Genomic DNA, 20,781 nt, shown 5'->3' on the forward strand with positions numbered 1-20,781 from the left:
GACATCTCCTTATGTACTCTTTGATATGGCGTCCCATATTTTTCCAATAGTAGTGTCTTTTGATTTTTGCCAGCGTTCTGGTAATGCCAGTATGACCTCCTTGAATTGGATCATCATGATATGTAGACAGTATTGCTTCTTTTTCTTTTTCATTTTCTATTAGGGTCACCGGCTGGAGTAGCGCTACTCTTAATGTTTTCAATATAGTATTGCCCATATTTTTAAAAGAATCTATTGAAATAATTTCAAAGATCTTTTCGCTCGGTGCCAGTTTTAGTTGGCTGATTTCAAGTATACCGGCTTGCATTTCAAGCCTTTGGAAGAACTGACCTAAGTCGAGAATTCCATTGGTATACAAATCGCTAACTTCAATTCTTGCCATAACTTTCTTTCCATGTTTCAGTGAACATTTAGATTCTGTTATTCGCAAGGTCACTACTTTTCGTACCTCGTCATTATTGATGACTTCGTATACGTTGGGCCTAGAAGCATTTTGAAGTTTTTGCCTTGGCAAAAGGTCTTCTTTATTAACTGCGCAGTTTTTCTGTCTACTTTGTTGCCTGGTAGTGACTTTCAGGACTTTTATACTCATATCTTTTAATTCGGATATAGTTATCCGCGATAAGGCGTCTGCCACAAAATTGTCTTTACCTCGCAAATACTCTACTGTAAAGTCGTACTCTTCCAATTCTAGCCGCATGCGTGTTAGTTTTGAACTCGGGTTGACCATGGAGAATAAATATGTTAATGGTCTATGGTCTGTTCGCACTGTGAAGTGTTTTCCATATATATATGGTCGAAAATATGTTATTGCCCAGTGTATTGCTGCTAGCTCTTGTTCTGTAGTACTCTTGTTGCTTTCACCTTTAGTGAATGCTCTTGATGCATATGAAACTGGAAGCTGGAGTCCATTATAGTTTTGTGTTAAAACTGCTCCACATGCTTGTTTGCTTGCATCTGTGATTATGCAAAATTCTTTGCTAAAATCCGGGTACTGCAATAGATTAGGTTGAACGAGCTTTTCTTTTAAGTATTGGAATGCATTTTCGCATTCTGCTGTCCATTCGAATGGAACATTCTTTTTACATAATCTTGTTATGTGCCGGGAATATTCGGCGAAATTTTTTATGAAACGTCTATAGTAATTGCAAAATGCAACGAAACGTCTAGCACTATCTGCATCATGTGGGACTGGATAATTCTTGATGACGTCAAATTTTGTGTCGTCTGGCAAGATTCCTTTATCTGTGCATTTGTGACCTAGGAATGTCACCTCATGCATAAAGAATGAACATTTTTCTGGATGCAGTTTTAGATTATTTTTTCTGCAGAGTTTAAAAACATCTACTAAATTTTTAATCATATGTTGTTCAGAACAACCAATAACGATTAAGTCATCCATATAGAGGAAAGCTTGACTTGGCTCAAGCCCCGAGAATGCTATTGTCATCATTCTCTGAAATGAATTAGGTGCTATTTTTAGACCGAAAGGTAATCGTGTAAAACGATATGAGCCATTGCTTGTTGAAAAAGACGTTATATCTCTTGATTTTTCTTCTAGTTCAATTTGATGAAAACCTGACATTAAGTCAAGGCAAGAAAAATATTTTGCTCTTCCCAATTGATCAAGAATATCATCAATTCTGGGGAGCGGAAACTTATCTGACAGCAATTTTTTGTTTATTTGACGATAGTCAATTACTAATCGCCAGTTTTTTTCTTTAGATCCCGAAAGTGTTTTCTTTGGGACTAGCAAGAGTGGGCTATTATAAGGTGAAATCGATGGTTCAACAATATTTTGTTCAATTAACTTTTCTACTTGTTTTTTAATTTCTTCGGTTTGGCTATGCGGACATCGATAGTTTTTTACATATACTGGCTCTTCGTCCTTAAGTCTCAATTTTTGTTTATAAAAGTTGTTGGTTGTGATTGGTTCGGTTTCAAGTCCGAACACATCACTATAATCGGTGAATATTTCCATAAGTTGCTTTTTGAACATGATTGGAAAATTTTTCTTTAGTTTACTAATAACAGACTCTGTTCTATTGTTATTTGAAGTTTGAACCACATCGTATTTTGAGAGCGGTTCGAATTTTATTTTATTAATGCCTACTAGTTGGCATTTATCTGTCGTATTTAAAAATCGGACAAAAATATTTTTGGTTTGGGCAATAGTGTTTGCAATATAAACACCATGCTTGATTTCTTGATTTGGGATGAAAATGCTTTCTTCCTCTGAAGACAAATCTATTTTGCGTATCACTTGGGATCTCGCTGGCAGAAGTGTTGAATTATTACCAGAACTAAATGTTATCGGTACATTAATGGGATACGTTAGGTTTGAAGGTCTGATTATAAACCAATCCTCTGAAGTATTATAATCTAATTGTCAATTAAAAGTCTTTATAAAATCTAGTCCTATTATTCCATCGCAAGGGATCGCAAAATCTGAATGTAATAAATGAAATTTATATGGAATAATGTATTTCCCTGTTTGTAATTCAATTGAGGCTAGTCCTTTGGAGTTAATTACTCCTTCACCTATGCCTCGAATGTCTATGATTTTATTGAATTGTATGTCATGAAAGACATCGGAATTTTCTTTTATAATTGAAATATCTGCACATATCGACCACCTCTATTGTTGTTTCTGTTATTGTAATTGTTATAGTTGGAGTTGTAGTTTCCGCGGCCATTGCCTTTACCTCTTTGGTAATGGTTACTACCTCCTCTATTATTGCGGCCTCGTTGAAATAATACTGTATTTGCACTTCCAGTCATTTCCGTGCTGCAATGGATATATTTACCCATTACATCATTGAAATTTACAAAGTTTCCAGCTTCTAATATTACTTTGAGTTTTTCGTGCTCGCAATTTTTAATCATTGCAGAAACAGACTCGCTTGTAGAGAATTTTTCCGCATTGATTGGGTCTAATCCGTTATCAATAAAGGCTGCCTCCAGTTGCTTCCGCAAATTATCCATTTCGGTTGCATACTGGGAAGCAGTTTTGCCTTTTTGTTTTATGTTCATTAGTTTCGCCTTTAAAACGTCAGGAGATTCTCCTTTTACATTTTCTTTGAGCTTATTTATTATCCCTGCAATAGTGGTTTCATTTTCTACTTTATAGAGGATTGTGCCGGTTATTTTTGATTTTATAACCTCAACTGCTATATCCTCTTGGTCTCCCTTAGTTCTTTCCACAATGCGTAATGCAGTTAGGAATCTGTTTAATAATAACTTTTTACCATCAAATTCAGGAACTGAAGTGGAAACCTGTCTAACATATTGCCTGTCTAATTCCACTTGGTTAGCCATTGTACTTTCTTCTACTGTTTTTACCATTACACATGGTAATGTACTCATTACTATGCCCTTTTTTATTTTGTTGTTACATATTATTAATGGGCTTGCTGCACAATTAAAAGTATCAAAGCATTTATTCTAAAGTTGGGTTCCCTATTATACACTTTTCTACTATGTCTATCGTCTTAAACAACATCTTGGTTATCTGCCCTACTGGAATATTTTTTCTTAAGGCATCTTTCTTATTGTGCATCTTATATAGTTTTGTTAAAACGTTTGTTAATAAAAGAATAACAATTATTACAAGCATTAAGGTTATGATTTTCAAATCAACCGAGACAGTTTCGACATTATTTATGACATTCGCGGTTGAATCCGCTACTTTAGATTCATGATCTAACATATTGTCAACTTTTTCTATGTTACTGTCTTTTGGAATCGCATTAGGGTGCATATAGAAAAAAAAAAAAAAAAAATACTAACTCAAGAATATATATATATATAAAATTTTTTTTTTTTATTTTTCATTTAAAGTTTTTTTTTTTTTTTTTTTAAATTATTTTTCTTGAAACTATTTTTCTGACAGATTCGAAATGTTTATTGAAACATGGAGCAAAAAGTTCATAAAGACAGGTTAAAAACTTGTTTTTTAGCAATTACTTTAATTTTTTTTTTTCATAAAATTTCTGAATTTGAATTTGAATTTGTTATGGATTCATGCGTATTTTTTTTATTTTTAATTATTTGTGAATAGAAAAAAAAAAAGTAAGAGAGAAATAAAATTTATCTCAACTGTGTCTTGCACAGCGAGCCAGAGACGTGGAAAAATTATAGAAAATGTGGTTGGCTCACAATTCAGGTATACATTTCATTTTCATTTATTGTTAAAAAAAAAAAAATCTCCAACCACATTGTTAGTAATAGCCTATCGGACAGTTAGTAATTCGCAAGTTGCACTTTCGTGCTTCAACTTGCTATTAGGGTTATTATTACTATTATTAACTTAAAGGCAAGTTAAGGCTTGCGCATTTCTGCGGCCCGCTTGCGTTTCTGCGCTCTTTGGCGCAGTTCAATTTTGATGTCCTCAATACGCTCTATGCAGCGTTGTCGGTCTTCTTCGTTGGTGCTGGCCTTTAGCAAATCCTGCTGCAGTCTTTTCTGGGTGAGTAGGCGTCTCACCTCACCGCCTCGTTTCGTCTTCTTTGGGATTCTCTTCTGCTGCCGGGCCCTGTACTCCTCTATTGTTAGTGGCCGTGGTCCATCGAATGGATTTGCCTGCAAAGCCTCTTGCAACGTCGGCAAATCCCTTTGTTCGTTAGGAACAGCGGTCTCGAAGGAGGGTTCCGTGGACATCAGTATCTTGTTGTTATGTATATTGTTGTTATTTAATTGGTTTCATATTAATGTTTCATATTATTTTTTTTCATTATTGTTTTTAAATTCCAATTAATTTCTTTTTTTTTTTTTTTGTAAACAATTGGAGAAACGTATGTGTGTTATGGGAGTGCACCTTGGAGCAGCACCCAAGAGTTGATAATAGAAAAATCACATGAATTCTAGATTAATTTTTCTTTTTTGTTTTTTTTCATTTTTTTTTTTTTTTTTTTCACATGTCACGGTCGCCATGTTATATATATTTTTAAGACCGGGTTCCTTCGATAAAAATAGTATATCCAAGATGAACACGTCAGTGTCCATGCATAGTCGTTTTTAGAATGATTCTTTATTTCAAATTATTATTTTGCTTAAGCTAAGTTTACATACATATTCTTATGCTGCGACTTATGCGACAGCTACAAAAGAGAGGGAGAGTGTCAGTACATACATACATACATACTGTTGGAGCGCATGCATCAAAGTGCTTGGTCAGCGGTCACACGCTGGCCTGGCTCTAGCTCATGTTACGCTTGTGCATACAGTGCTTATGTGAATATATGTATGTGCATATACAAATGTACATACATATATGTTCATGCTTAATTGTATGTTTACTTGAATATGTTTATGTGAATACTTCAATGTATACATATGAACATATTCAAGTGCACAATTATATTTTAATGCGTATATGTTTAATTGTTTATACTTGCAACAAAGTGTTACAAGTTGAGCTCATTGTGTTGAGTTATTAGTTGTATGAACATACTACAGCAGAATTCGCCGGAAGAGGCGACCCACTTCTGACACGATCCCAACGCCGCTGCCAACAGCACGACGCCGCAGCCAGCGCCCTATGGGCATCTCGGGATATATTTAAGGGACCACGCTCGACAGAGCCGGTAGTCTTAGTTTAGACGTGGAACTAATTGACTCAAGTATACAAGTCATGATCAACCAAGGGAGTTTTTAAGGCCTTACGAGTAACCTTAAAGGCTCAGACTAGTGAAACAAAACAAGTGAAAGGATCAAGAAAAGTCAGAATAATTCGAGACGGCCTTACAAGTAACCTCTCAAATTATCCTATAACCAGCAAGTCCTTGGAATAGGACTAAAACACCGTGTTTAGGCAAGAATCGAGTAAGGTCAAACTGCTCCAGGACGATCCCCAGCATATTGGAAGGTACAAGGATATATCCTGTTACCGAAATTCCAGGAAAGAGCTCGGGACTCCTCTAAAAGAAACTTGTCATATCCAACCAAGCCCATAAACAATCGTAAATAAACATACCACCAAGACAAATCATTAAACAAACCTATTCTAATTTCACCGGGGCACAAAATAAATTTTGTTGTGCCGAACCTAGCCCAAGAGCTAATTGTAAATATCCCGAAGGACGAAAAAGGATCGTTACAATATGATTAATCAACTATGTATAAAGTCAAATCTTAAGGGCACTGCTTTTTTTGTGAACACAGCTATAAATATAAAGATTTTACTTTTTTTTTTAAGATGCGGATAAGGCACGAAAACATGGCATGGAGGACTATATAAGCGCGGATCCGTGTACATTTGACCATGCCAATCTTTTTTAAAACTTTGCAAAATCTAACTCTTGAATATCGCTTGAACGACCCGTATGCATCATTGGTGAGTTTATTTAAAAAGCTTTTTAAAAAATGTGATTTATTGCATTGTTTTTAACATACATAGGGTTGGTTTAGTCCAGGACAAGTATTTGTTTTAGACGAGTATTGCGCTCGCTACGGCGTCCGTGGATGCTATAGGCATTTGTGCTATCTATCTGATTTACTGGATCGTGCCGAAAAGCAACATATGATTGACCCCACTTTAATACATTATTCGTTCGCATTCTGTGCAAGTCACGTCCATGGAAATAGGTAATATACTGATGCTAAACCCCCTGGTTTTAGCTGCAACATTTGTATCATTTTTATAGACCTGATGGTGTAGGAAGCATCACGCATGAGGAAAAAGAAAAGTTTGCAGAGATTAAGGAGCGCCTGCGCCAGCTACTTGAATTTCAAATCACGAACTTTAGACATTGTTTTCCATTTGGCCGCCCAGAAGGAGCATTAAAAGCTACACTGTCCTTGCTGGAGCGAGTTCTAATGAAGGATATTGTTACACCTGTACCACCTGAAGAGGTTCGTCAGATGATCAAGAAGAGTTTGGAAACAGCTGCGCTTGTTAACTACACAAGGCTTTCAAATAAAGCTAAAATTGAAGGTGATATGTCTAATAAGTAGTCTTGCCCATTTCATCTAATACAATATCATCCTTTCACAGAAGACTTACGTGGAGAAATTATTGTGCCGCCACCAAAGAAACTTGAGGACTTAATCCATTTGTCCGAATTGTGCGTTGACCTACTACAACAAAATGAGGAATACTATGGAGAAGTAAGTTATCTTTTTGTCATTCGGTGCATGTTCTTAATTCAAAAGGGAATAGGAAAAATAAATGTGCGTGTTTTGCGACTTAATTGTTGTTTAATACAATTAAGTTGATAAGAAAGGTCACAATAATTGTAATATATTTATTTACTCAGTATTATAGCGCTCTAAATGTTGGATTAAATAGTTCTTTCAGCTAATTATCTTTGCATGACAAGATAATTTTTATGTTCAAAAGGAATTAACTGTTTTTGGCAATTAAACAACAATATATATTCTTGATCAGTATCTATAAACCAACTTATATAGATATGTATGATTACATGTCTAAAGCTCAAAAAAGCTTTTTTAAACATATTTTGTGAAGATAAAAAAAAATCCACGACTGTTTGTTTTATAGGCATGTAAATTGACATTTGACATTGACATTTTTTTATATTGTCTGGACGTTGACGCGTACAATGCGAAAGAGAGGCTTCTGATATAATTACGGGATACAGAAGATTGTAATCAGAACATAGGACTCGAAAAGGTTCATGCAAAGAATAGTTAGAACTACAGTGTTTTAAGGATAGAGGAATAAAATTTCTAGTAGGTCTACGGGGTACAGATAGGTTTAACTGGTTCAATAGGAGAGTCTATTTCACCTATTAAAAGTTTATGAATAAAGATAGCACCAAGCATTACTCTACGATTAATTAAAGATGGAAGATTGATTAAAAGAAGCCTACTGGAGTATGATGGCAAATTGACATTGCGATCTCAATTTAGACCGCGAAGAGCAAAAAGCAGAAATTGCTTTTGAACAGATTCAATTTTACTTTGGTGAATCTCATATTGAGGTCACCATATGCAAGCTCCGTACTCTAAGATAGGACGGATTAAAGAAGTATACTGAATTTTGGTTGTGTACGGATCGTCAAACTCTTTTGACCATCGTTTCACAAACCCAAGAACATTCATAGCTTTACTAACTGTAGCAGAAATATGAGGATTAAAAGTTAATTTATGGTCCATAAGAACACCTAAGTCATTGATAATATCTAACCGCTCTAAGGCAGTGTCGTTAAGATAATAAGTTGCTAAATATGGAGTGCATCTATAAAAAGACATAACTTTACATTTAGAGCCGTTAAGGTTTAATAGGTTTGTTTCACACCAACTCTGAAGATCATTAAGATCCGATTGAAGTAGGCTAGAAGATGATATGTCTTTAAAACTGAGGTAAAGCTTGACATCATCCGCGTACATAAGCACCCGAGAATGTGACACTACCAATGGAAGATCATTTATAAAAAGAGTGAATAGCAATGAACCCAAATGACTACCCTGAGGTACTCCAGAGGTCACTTGGATGGTCTTAGAAAATGAAGACTTAAAGAGGACCTTTTGTGTACGCTTAGAAAGATATTGAAGAATCCAATCTAGCAAAAGGCTGGGGATGCCAAGTGCGTTTAATTTATATAGAAGCAGAGTATGATTAACGGAGTCAAAGGCCTTGCTGATGTCAGTATAAATGACGTCAGTTTGCACGGCAGTCTTGAACCCTTTAATTGAGTGAGATGTAAATTCTAATAGGTTAGTAGTTGTCGATCTACGTTTTTTAAACCCTTGTTGGGATGACGAAATGATTGAACTACAAAAATGCTGCAATTGAGATGTTATTATTTTCTCAAATGCTTTGGGTATGGCAGACAATTTAGAAATACCCCTATAATTGGAGGCTTCGGACTTCTTCCCCTTTTTATGAAGAGGAATAATATATGATTCCTTCCAGATAGGCGGGAAGGCGGAAGATGTGACGGACAGTGTAAACAACAATAAGTATTGGCTTACATAGGGCCTCCGCGCAAAACCTTAAAACGCAGCCTGGTATTCCATCAGGGCCAGGTGCATATATTGGTTTGACGGAACTGAGCACGCTAAGAACCGAACTTTCATCAAACACAGGGTCTAAAATGCAATTAGACGATTGCAAGTGATGAGGATAAGGAGGATTTGCTTGATAAATCGAAGAGCAATAAGTTGTTTTGAAAAAATCAGCAAACATGTCGGCAATTGCCTGATCATTGTCAGCTTTATTGTTTTCGAAAGACAAGTAAGACGGGTGCACCGATGTCTTACGTTTAACATTTACAAATTTATAAAATTGCTTTGGATCGCGAGAAAACCTGAGTTTACATCGCTGAAGATAATCCTTATAGCACTGTGAATTCAGCACCATAAAATTTGATCGAGCAACTACATTTAGTGAAAAATCCGATGCTTTACCGGATTTTTTAAATCTTTTATAACATCTCGATTTTACGTTCTTCAAGTTACATAACTCACGTGAGAACCAAGCAGGTCTATCAGACCATCCTAGAGTCACACGCGGGACACAAACATCAAAGAAAGACTCAAGAGTTTTATAGAATACAGAAATGGCCGAGTCCATATCCGTGCAAGTATACAGATATGTCCAATCATTAGTTAACAAAAGTTTTTTAAGTTTAGTAAAGTTTGTCTTTCGAAAACATCGGGTTGGAGGCATCGAGTTATTATGTCGAGACATAACACCAAAAGGAAGGTCAATGGTTATATCCAGAGTTGGATGAAAATTGTCTTCGGGGATAACTAAGGGATCAGTCCTGGAAATATCGCAGTTGGAAGAATCCAATACAAATACCAGATCTAGTGATCTGTTACGACTATTCCGGACAGGATTTATTTGAGTTAGGGACAACTCAAGCAGACCATCTATGAAACAATGTGACAAGGAGGGCAACAGTAATAAAGAATCAAATGAGAGGGTCCAGGCAATCTCAGGTAAATTAAAATCTCCCAGAACAACGAGCAAGTCTTTGTCAGAGAGATATGAGGATATAAGTTGAATAGCTTCCAAATGGTGAGTGTATACTGCCAAGTCGGACTGTGGTGGAATATACGAACAAGTAATATGTCGAGACATAACACCAAAAGGAAGGTCAATGGTTATATCCAGAGTTGGATGAAAGTTGTCTTCGGGGATAACTAAGGGATCAGTCCTGGAAATATCGCAGTTGGAAGAATCCAACACAAATACCAGATCTAGTGATCTGTTACGACTATTCCGGACAGGATTTATTTGAGTTAGGGACAACTCAAGCAGACCATCTATGAAACAATGTGACAAGGAGGGCAACAGTAATAAAGAATCAAATGAGAGGGTCCAGGCAATCTCAGGTAAATTAAAATCTCCCAGAACAACGAGCAAGTCTTTGTCAGAGAGATATGAGGATATAAGTTGAATAGCTTCCAAATGGTGAGTGTATACTGCCAAGTCGGACTGTGGTGGAATATACGAACAAGTAATATAGGCAGAAAAAGAATTAAACGAAATTTTAACACAAACAAATTCAATCTCCTGATTGGAGGACTGGACAATTTGAGACGAGAACGCCGAGTCAACAGCGATCAAAACGCCACCACCATTACGGATAGTCCGATCATGTCTATATATTAAATATTTTGAGGGGAAAATTGAAGCATCAGCAATATCAGGCTTCAGCCAAGTCTCAGTAAAGGCAAGAATATGAAAGTCAAAGGCAATACTATCTACATAGAGTCTAGACAGTTTAGACTTTAGTCCCCGTACGTTCTGATAGAGTCCCAGAGTTAGGGACGAAATTAGTTTTTTGACTCGCCAACAGGTGCAGACGAGCCGGAAGGAACGTTATTCACAGAGGCAGGTAGCAAACTAATCGGAGGCCGATTCTTCTTTTTTATTGTATACTCTTTTACAACAAGGTGTTCCGGCCAAAAATCTTTATGACATATTTGGCCAAAAAGATCTGGGGAGACACCTATTTTAAAGGACGAAATGTCCCGAGTATATGAGAAACGGAACTTTTCCACCGCAATGTTTGGTGCTTGAACTTTGCCCTGGATGTAGGCTATGACTTCTTCAGAAGTAGTATTGGGATCAAGCCTCGAAATAAAAATTTGCTTTTTGAGTGGAACTACAACAAGGGAACTAGGAATACTAGGCACAGCTGTAGCGGCTACAGCTGAAGCAGCCAGCACTTTACTAGCTCCTCTTGTAACTACTTTATTGGCAATATTCCTGGAAACGGATGTTTGCCCGGACGGTTCGGAAACTACAACCGATATCGTGTTAGTAGGTGGGATACTGTCTCCAGGGGAAATGGGAAGAGACTCCACACCTGCCAAAGCCGGACTCCTAAACGACATCAGCTGCTGTACATTTGGTGACATTGGGTCAATGTCGAAAGCCGGAACTGGTAGAGACGAAAGTGCCGACGGACTGAGGGACGCGCCCTGAAACCTGGCCCTCTTGCGCGTCGGAGATTCAATCAAAAGTTTAGAACTTCTGAATCGAACCTCCATCGCCAAAAGCTCCTCTTGGAGCTTATGAACGCCAGCTGATAGGGTTTTAAACGCTTCCCCAGTCCGTTTCATAAAACTTCGCATCTCGAGCTCCAAACCACGACACGAATCACAGCCCCATTTAAGGCCGCCACCCTGTGCAATACTGTCCCGCACCTTGACTGTGTAACCAGCACATTTAAAGTGCATTACATTGTCACACAGCCAACTGTATATGTATGTATGTAAAGAGAGACGTATACAAACCAAGGCAAAAGCTAACTGCAATATGCAAATTAGAAAGAGAAAACAAAAAGAGAGAATATTTGTACTTATCTGTATTAAAACACACAACAACAAAAACTTGTCACAAGCGCGAAGTTAACGGCCGCGAGCGCGATCAAAAGAGAAAACAAAAGAATAGAGAGCATTAACACCACACAAACAAAAGCAAACTATGAACTGTAAATTGAGAGCGCGGGTGGGAGCAAAAGATAGAACGAAATCAAAAACTAAGCAGCGCAACAACAAAATTATATTTTCGTTTGTTAAAGTTTTGATTATAAATTTATATAAATGTTTGTAAATTTAACGCAAACTTCGCGATGAGTATAGCGATTTATTAAGAATTAGTAAGGCAATGAATTTAAATTGAATATTATAAATTAGCTTCACGAAAGAATGAAAAACAAAAATTAAACGAGAGCGCAAAAAAAAACACGACCGACTTCGATGAGTGACAATATGTATTTGACATTGACATTTGTATGTATATATACATACGTATTTGCTGAAGCAATTTAAATATGGTTTACGGTGCTGAGGAACAGGATCATCCTAGCAAAAAAATTTAATTGCTTCTAAAAGCTAAAAGATATCCGCTGGTAATGACAAACCGTTTCTTTCGAATTTCTTTTTTGGCACGGTTTTGAAATAAAAATTTCGTTTTTCAGCCAAACTGTTGACTAATATTAAATTCTAAAAAAAAAATTTTTTTTAAAAACGCTGCTTATATATATACATATGTGTAGAATTTTGTGAAAAAAATTTGAAAACGGTCAAATAGTTTTCCCGCTAGAGTGCTCTCCGACTTGGCAAATGCTGTTCGTCAAAAAATTAATTTAAAGTATTTTTACCATGCACCCATAGGGTGAAATGGTATTTTAAAGTCACCAAAACGTATGTTGCAGGGAGAAGTAAGCTTTTTTGACCCCGTAAAATATATTTATTCTTGATCAGGATCAACAGCCGAGTCGACGTAGGCATGTCCCTCCGTCGGTCTATATGAACCAGTAGATCTCGGAGACTATAAGAGATATAGCCACCAAATTCGATATGTAGACTCGTGTAAATATATAGATTTAGTGGAATTTCTTTCCATGCGGGCTTACGCCTCCAAAATTATCATAAAACTGTTTTTCTTAAAAAGTATAGCGGCTAGAGACATTAAATTTGGTACATATACCGGCTTGGTTATTACGCAGAAATTCATTGTTAAAAATTTCGCCACGCCAATTTCCGCCTCCGCAAATTAAATAAAACTGATTTTCTCACATTTCACCAAATTTGGTGCTTAAATTTGTTTAGTATTTGTGCAGATTATGATTATCTAAAATTTTTGCCACCTACGCTATCCAAAAGGCCGAAGTTGGCCGTGGGACAGTGGAGGAGCTAGAGAGCACGTGTGTTTCTAGAAGTGAGACATGGAAAATTTAAAATATTTGTTTCACCTGCATGGTATACGTATACCATATATATCTTTGTCTGTTTTTTTCTGATTTACTTAACTTAAAGCAAATTCTTCAAATGCTTAAAATTAAAAAAAAACATTTTTAAACATTTAAAAAAAACATTTTTTAAAGCCTTTTTCCCCCTTAAAGATCCATGTGTCCATGTCGAAGTTCACATCCAATGAATTTCTCAATAATGATGTATAATGAGAAAGCGGTGATGAAGTTAACCAGTGACAATATATTCAATATATTAAATTGTTTGTTTAATGTGCTCAGACATTTAAATTTATAAAGGGTGTTACAAAATTGTTCAGATGTTTGTAGCGTAAAGAAAGAAGGCATTTTCAAAACCACAAGCTACATACAGGAGTGGTCAAAAGTATTTGTAAGTGAATTACAACAACGAAACATTCTATGTTTTGAAGCTTGATCATTCAAGAATACAATGAAGATGAAAAATATAAAAAATCCGGTATGTAGAGATAATTATAAGCAAATTAACAAATAATATACAGTTGTTAAAACTATATACACAGTTATTTATTGCTACAAAAAAATGTTCACAATGTAGATGTGCTCTTATTCTTTCACCTTAGTTTCCAGAATTAAGTTGTGTTTGCCTTCATTGGAATAAAAAAGTACCAATTAAAATATTAAGATTGATTATTCGGAAACGAAGTATTAAAATGGCGAAAACAGAAGAGGCAATTATTGAAACACTGTTTGAGATCGTTACAAAGTTTATAAGTGGTATTTCAGCATCGCAATTGGCTCAATCTTATAAAGTGTTCAGAAAAAAGGTTTATAATTTGGTAAAAGGATTATTTCGTACCCATGGGTCATTCATCAAGGGAAAAAGAACAATCGATGAAGACCGAATATCCCTCCTATCATATACATAGATAGGATAATTTTTGTCAAAATTAACAACTGACTTTGCTCCAATCTAAATTCCATTCAATCTAATCCAGCCTGGTTGGTAACGGTAAAGGTGGAAACACAAAATATTAGAAACCCACTTTGTGCAAAAAAATATATAATGAAGCAAGTAAGTCGACTCGTCGATTTGGGTATACTATACACCAGGTGAAACAAATATTTCAAATTTCGAAAACTAAATGTATGTTTATTAAATTGTTTTTACATGTTTCATAGTATGTGCTATCTCGCTCACTCTACGAACACACGAGCACTTTAGCGCCGCTATTAGCCAACGGCCAATTCTGACGGCTTAGTAAAATACGTTCATACGCATATTTTGCATGTTTCTAGTCCGATTTCAATAAAATGGTAGTTTTGGTAGTTTTGTAGAAATAGATAAGATTAATTAGTCTGCCGAATTTGAATGCGATAGTCAAAAAACTAAAGGAGGAAATCGTTTTTTTCTAAATTATGGAGGCGGAAATGGGCATGGCAAAATGTGAAAATATCTAAATTCTCCGCGCATACTATGCCAGTATACATACTAAATTTGGTGACTTTAGCTTTGTTAGTTTTTGATAAAATCAGTTTTGTTTAATTTGCGGGGGCGGAAGTGGGCGTGGCAAAATGTTTAAATAGCCAGTTCCTGCGCGTCTATTAAACTAGTCTGCATACTAAATTTGATGTCTCTAGCTGTTATACTTTTTAAGAAAAACAGTTTTATGTGATTTCTGGGGGCGTGGCAAAAAGTTTGAACAATTAATTTCTGCGCGCTAACTAAACGGGTATACAAACTAAATTTGATGTCTCTAGCTGTTATACTTTTTAAGAAAAATAGTTTTATGTGATTCCTGGGGGCCTAAGGGGGCGTGGCCGAAATTCCAATTAACTCTATATATGTACATAATACACGAGTATACATACCAAATTTGGTGGCTCTAGCTCTTATAGTCTCCGAGATCTGCGTGTTCATACGGACGGACGGACGGACAGACGGACATGGCTAGATCGACTCGGCTGTTCATCCTGATCAAGAATATATATACTTTATAGGGTCGGACAAGCTTCCTTCTGCCTGTTACATACATTTTGGCGACTTTAATATACCATTTCATCCTATGGGTGTATGGTATAAAAAGCTGGCATTGGCTGTGCCCAAGTTTATATACCCTTGCAGTCCTTGGCCATAATATTTCTTTTACATCTTCCAAACTCTTCTTCTGTAACTCGATGCACAGACGAAATCTTCCAAATATTATTTCCATCTATTCTTCTTCTTACCCTGCATGGTGTGATAGGCACTTATATACATACATACAGTTTATGTAGCGTTGCGTCTGTGTGTGTATACGCGTGCTCTGTTGATTCCAAGTTTGAACAATGACGTAGTAGGCAGCTGGCAGCGCTGCCGGCGTTTGAGCAGAGCCGATTTATGTACATATATTAACTGTAAATTGTGTTCTATTTATCCGATCAGATTCAAATTTTGGGATCTGAGGTCTTATATCCAATATTATCACATATGTAAAATGGCGATAGTCCAACTCCTTCATCTACTTTTCGTATACAACTAAATTATATAGTGATCCGATCCTCAAGATTTTCATACTTGATCTGCTCCAGGTAATAAAAACCACAGAAAAAAAAAAGAAAATTCAACCCGATAGCTTTTGAGACGGCTGTGTAAAACGCATACGCACGAACGGACAGACGGTTATGGCTATATTGACTCAGCTTCTCATGCTGATCAAGAATATATGTACATATATACTTTGTGGGGTCGGAAACGCCTCCTTCAGTGCGTTACAAACATCTGACCAATTTTATAATACCGTCTGCAAGGGTATAAAAACAAAGGGCCGGTTTTACCTTGGATCACGAAGTTTGTATACCCTTGCAATTTTATTTTGTTAATCTTTCCTTACCGTTTTGTCTAAAAAGTCTAATCGACGGCCTAAAAAAATGAGGTACCTTAAAATTTTAAACCAGAAGGCCGGGGCTAACTTCGACTGCTCCGAAGTTTGCATATCCTTGCAAGTTTATTTTGATAATCTTTTCTTAACTATAGCCGTCAAAGTAGAAAACGTTTTATCTAATTATATTAACTTTCAATAGCTCAGAATAAACCGTGGTTATTAAGAGAAGTCACTTTTCGTGAATTTACCGTCTGTGTGGCAGCTATTTGATATAGTGGTTCGATCCGGCTGAATCTGAGATATACAATTTATGCATACAAGCCTACATGTAAAATTTCTCTGTAGCTCTCAAGGTCTAGCGATGATCCAGATGGACGGAAGGACGGGCGGATGGACAGCGGACATGCCTATTTGAACTCGTATCGTCGTGCTGATCAAGAATATATATAGTTGATTTGGTAGAAGATGATTCCTTCTATCCGTTGCATACTTCTGACATTAATATATAATTTTTTGCAAGGGTATAAACAATGAGAAAGAATGTTTATATGTATATCCTTGCAAAAAGGGTATATTAATTTGCGTTTATATAAGTAAAAAAAACATAGAATAAATAGCGGACGCTGACTTTACTATGCGTTCAAGTGGCCCCTACGACACCAGGATAGCCCGAGCAGTGCAGCCGTCTAATGCACGTCACTATGTAAGCGTCAAGTCTAGTCAGCTGCGAGGTGACCAAATGCAAGATCCATACTCTAAAATGGAACTTAAGTTGTGTATGCATCGTCAAATTCTTCTGACCACCTTTTAATGAACCCAGAACACCCATGGCCTTTGCGACCATGAGTACGCCCAAATCATTCTTACTATCAAGACGTTCTTAGGGACTATTACTTAGAAAAAATGTGATTACTTAAGGAGAGTTACGTCATTATCTTAGTTTTGTTAAGACTTAATAGATTAAACTGGCACCAAGATAAACAATTTTTCAGATCAGCTTGTAGCCGACTAAGTGAGTCTATTTCTTTAAAAGTGAGACAAAGCTTGACATCGTCACCATACATAATCACACGCGAATGAATAATGACTGATGGAAGATTGTTAATGAATAGTGTGAAAAGCAGAGGAATGACTACCTTGTAGTTGGAATAAGAAGACTTTAAAAGTACATTCTGTATTCTATTTGTTAGATATTCTCAAACCAAAGAAAGGAAGAGAGGTGGATCCCCATGTCGTTCAGATTAAAAAGTAATAGAGTATGATTAACAAAATCAAAAGCTTTGCTGACATCAGTTTGCTTAGCATTATTACACCCTTGCAGATGGTTTAATAAAATTGGTCATGTTTGTAGCGCATAGGAGACGTTTCCGACCCCAAAAGGTATGTACATTTATTCTTAATCAGTATCAACGACCGAGTGCATCTAGCCATGTCCATCTGTCCGTTCGTCCGTCCGTATGAAAACAAGACGATAGCAGATAGAGCCACCAAATTTGGTATGCCGACTCGTATAGTATGTAAAGCAATCGAATTTATTAAAAATTTTTGCCACGCCCCTTTCCGCCCTCGCAATTTAAAAAAAGTGTTTATCTCAAACAATATTCTAGCTAGAGACTCCCTTTTTAGTTTGTATATTTGCTTAATCAATGCGCAGATTTATAATGTGTGAAAATATTGACACGCCCCTCCATTGTCTCCCGTAATTATCTACCTTATGCTATTAAATTTGGCACAATTTAATTTTATATTAATATCCAGAACCAGACGGCCGGGGTTAACTTCCACCTCGTCAAAGTTTATTCAGGGTGGGCCATTTAAAGAAGAAGGATTTGTTTTTGCAATTGCAAAGTAAAAAGTGGAATTAAAAAAAAATTTTGTTTTTAAATTCATTTATTGAGGTCCACGGAGATTGGCTTTTGGCAAAAAATCATAATGTCTCATCAGGCGCATTTCAACTTGAATGGAGGAGGTAATAAACAAAATTGTCGGTTTTATGCTACTGAGAACCCTCAATTAATCAAAACGCAACCTCTTTACGACCAAAAAGTTACAGTGTGGTGTGGCATTTATGCCGATAAAGTTATCGGCCCGTACTTCTTTGAAAACGAAAATGGAGCAACGGTAACCGGGAATGGTTACCGATTTTTTATTGCCATTTGTTCATAAAAATGAATTGGATAATTACTGGTTCCAACAGGACGGCAGCGCCTGTCACGACCAATTTATTGCGCGAAGTGTTCCCCGTAAGATTATTATCGAAAAACGGCTATTATGACTGGCCACCGAGATCACCTGATTTGCCGTCCCGGACTTTTTTTATGGTAATATTTAAAATCCAATGTATACAGTGGTAAACCAAGGACCCTGGCTGCGCTGAATGACAATATCCGACAAGAAATTGCTGCCATATCGGCCGAAACGTTGGGCAAAGTGATGCGAAATGCCGAAAAAAGGGCACATTTTGCGGTCAAGGCTAGAGGCGGTCATTTACGAGTTATCATATTCAAAGAGTAGTTAGAACAAATCTCCTTGGACACAAAAAAATGAATTTCAAAAAAATGTTTTTGAAATTCCACATTCTACTTTGCTATTGCAAAAACAAATCCTTCCACTTTAAATGGCCCACCCTGTATACCCCTGAAATTTTTTTGGTGACTTTTCTTACGTATAGCCATTAAAGTGGGAAAACGTTTTTTCTAAAAAGGCTAAAGTTTGCAAAAAAAGTCCTACAATCTTAGCTAGAAAATAACGAAGATATTGATCAAAGTCACAGTTTTCGACCGATCGTTCCTATGGGAGCTATATGATATAGTCACCCGATCCTGATAAAATTTGGAACAGTCATTTAAAACTATAATAGACTCACTAATAGATTCACGACAAAAGCTCAAAAAACTACGAAGTTATCAAGAAAAGTCACTGTTCGTGACTTTGGCGTTTGTATGAGAGCTATATGATATAGTGGTCCGATCCGGCTGAATCCGAGATATACAACCCCTGCAGTATATATGTACAAGCCTACATGCAAAATTTCAGCTCTGTAGCTCTAACAGTCAGGAAGTTTGCGTTGATCCAGACGGACGGACGGACATGGCTATATGAACTCGCCTCGTCATGCTGATCAAGAATATATATATTTTATATGGGCGGAAATGCTTCCTTCTATGCGTTGCACACTTCTGACCAAAATTAAAATACCCTTTTTGCAAGGTTATAAACATACCAGTAAATGTCCAAATCGGACAAAAAAAAACCAACTTATGCATGACAACATTTTTCCATAAGGCCGGAGTTGGCCGTTGGCTGGTGGGGGGCGCTAGGCTGCGCATATGCTTGAGTGAGCGAGATACTGTGTTATTATTATAAAAAGCATTTAAACAGCCTTTTTTTATAAAAATAGCGAGCCTGTTACAGCGGGTATATTAAAATTGGTCAGAAGTTTCCAACGTTTTATATTTTATCTTACCCGGGTTATATGGATACACACCGACGGACAGACTGATAGACGAACAGACGGACATACATACATAGCTCAGCTTCTCATGCTGATCAAAAATATATATACTTTATGGGGTCGGAAACGTCTATTTCTGTGCGTTACAAACATCTGACCAATATAACAAATGTTTAAGTTTTTTTCTGTCTCAAATAATTTATTAATGAAGCTTTATAAAAATGTAATAATGCTGGGAAAATTTATTGATACATGATAACAACCCTACTATGTTAAAAAAAAAATCTCTCGAGGTTCTGTGTCACCTAGTTTTTGAAGCGATTCGGATTCCGTGCGAAATTGAAACTGACAGTGATTTCCGTAGGACGCCTGATGGTATTTTTCCAAAAACAATTAGTTGGCTTTCATTAATGCCTTGAAAGGGTGTATCGACTGAATATATTTCCGCTTCGATGGGTAGGAACTTCTTAGTTATAGAGATTGAACTCCCCGAGTCTACGAGGCACGCTACAATAATAGAATGATAAGCAATGTCTACGAAATTAAATCTTCTTACATAATTGTTGTTGTCCTGGGTTATATGGACATGGATTCTGCTTGGGTAGGCGTCATCATTTGGGCCGCTGCTCCTGGCTGTTCCGCCAGGCTCTGGAAAGTCGTCCTTACTCGAATAGCGCATCTTGGCAAGGCATTTGGCTGCCCAGTGTTGCATTGAACCGCAGTAGATTTTGCAAAATTAGGCGGCCAAAAACATTTTTTCAATAGAATACACTTTAAATGGAAAAAATAATTAAATATTATTGTTTCCTATTAAAATACATTAATTTCCTATTTAAATACATAAATTTAATTTTTTTTTAACTTAATACTAAAATAGCAAGGTTTTCTATTGAATATGGGCTAACTTTGACTACCTATATTTCGTGAATAGGTGGCTATAGGTGGCCAACTATAACTTCATATAATTATTGAAACAATGCATAAATTATTAAATTAAGAAATATTACAGGGACGGACAGGGAAAGTAGTTATAAGCCCCTTTGAAATTTTTTTTTTGAGAAAAATCTGTCTCTAAAAATGTGGTCTTTTATAACAATGCTAATGTATGCAAAACATTCTTAAAATTGGTGAGTACTACATAACACATAAAGATACATATCTGGTCATAGTAACTTTGCAAATATAAATATTGACTTTGGAAAACGTCGAGAATTAAATATGAATACTGTGAATGATAATCGAAGTTTGATTACCTGTAATTCGGAGCAGGCGCCATTTTGAAAGGTGAGAATGGTGAGGTTAGTTTCTC

General features: G+C 36.4%; 1 protein-coding gene across 1 annotated transcript in view; it reads left to right on the forward strand.

The window, feature by feature from the left end:
• Nucleotides 1-20,781, forward strand: part of Cadps (calcium-dependent secretion activator 1) — a 121,217-nt gene that overhangs the window by 67,489 nt on the left and 32,947 nt on the right. The window contains 5 exon segments of the mRNA XM_068296871.1: nucleotides 6,197-6,273; nucleotides 6,275-6,334; nucleotides 6,398-6,585; nucleotides 6,645-6,934; nucleotides 6,995-7,107. Coding sequence (XP_068152972.1) covers nucleotides 6,197-6,273; nucleotides 6,275-6,334; nucleotides 6,398-6,585; nucleotides 6,645-6,934; nucleotides 6,995-7,107 — 728 coding nt within the window.

This window comes from Drosophila tropicalis, unplaced genomic scaffold, assembly GCF_018151085.1.
Source record: "Drosophila tropicalis isolate 14030-0801.00 unplaced genomic scaffold, ASM1815108v1 contig_859, whole genome shotgun sequence".
NCBI lineage: Eukaryota > Metazoa > Arthropoda > Insecta > Diptera > Drosophilidae > Drosophila > Drosophila tropicalis.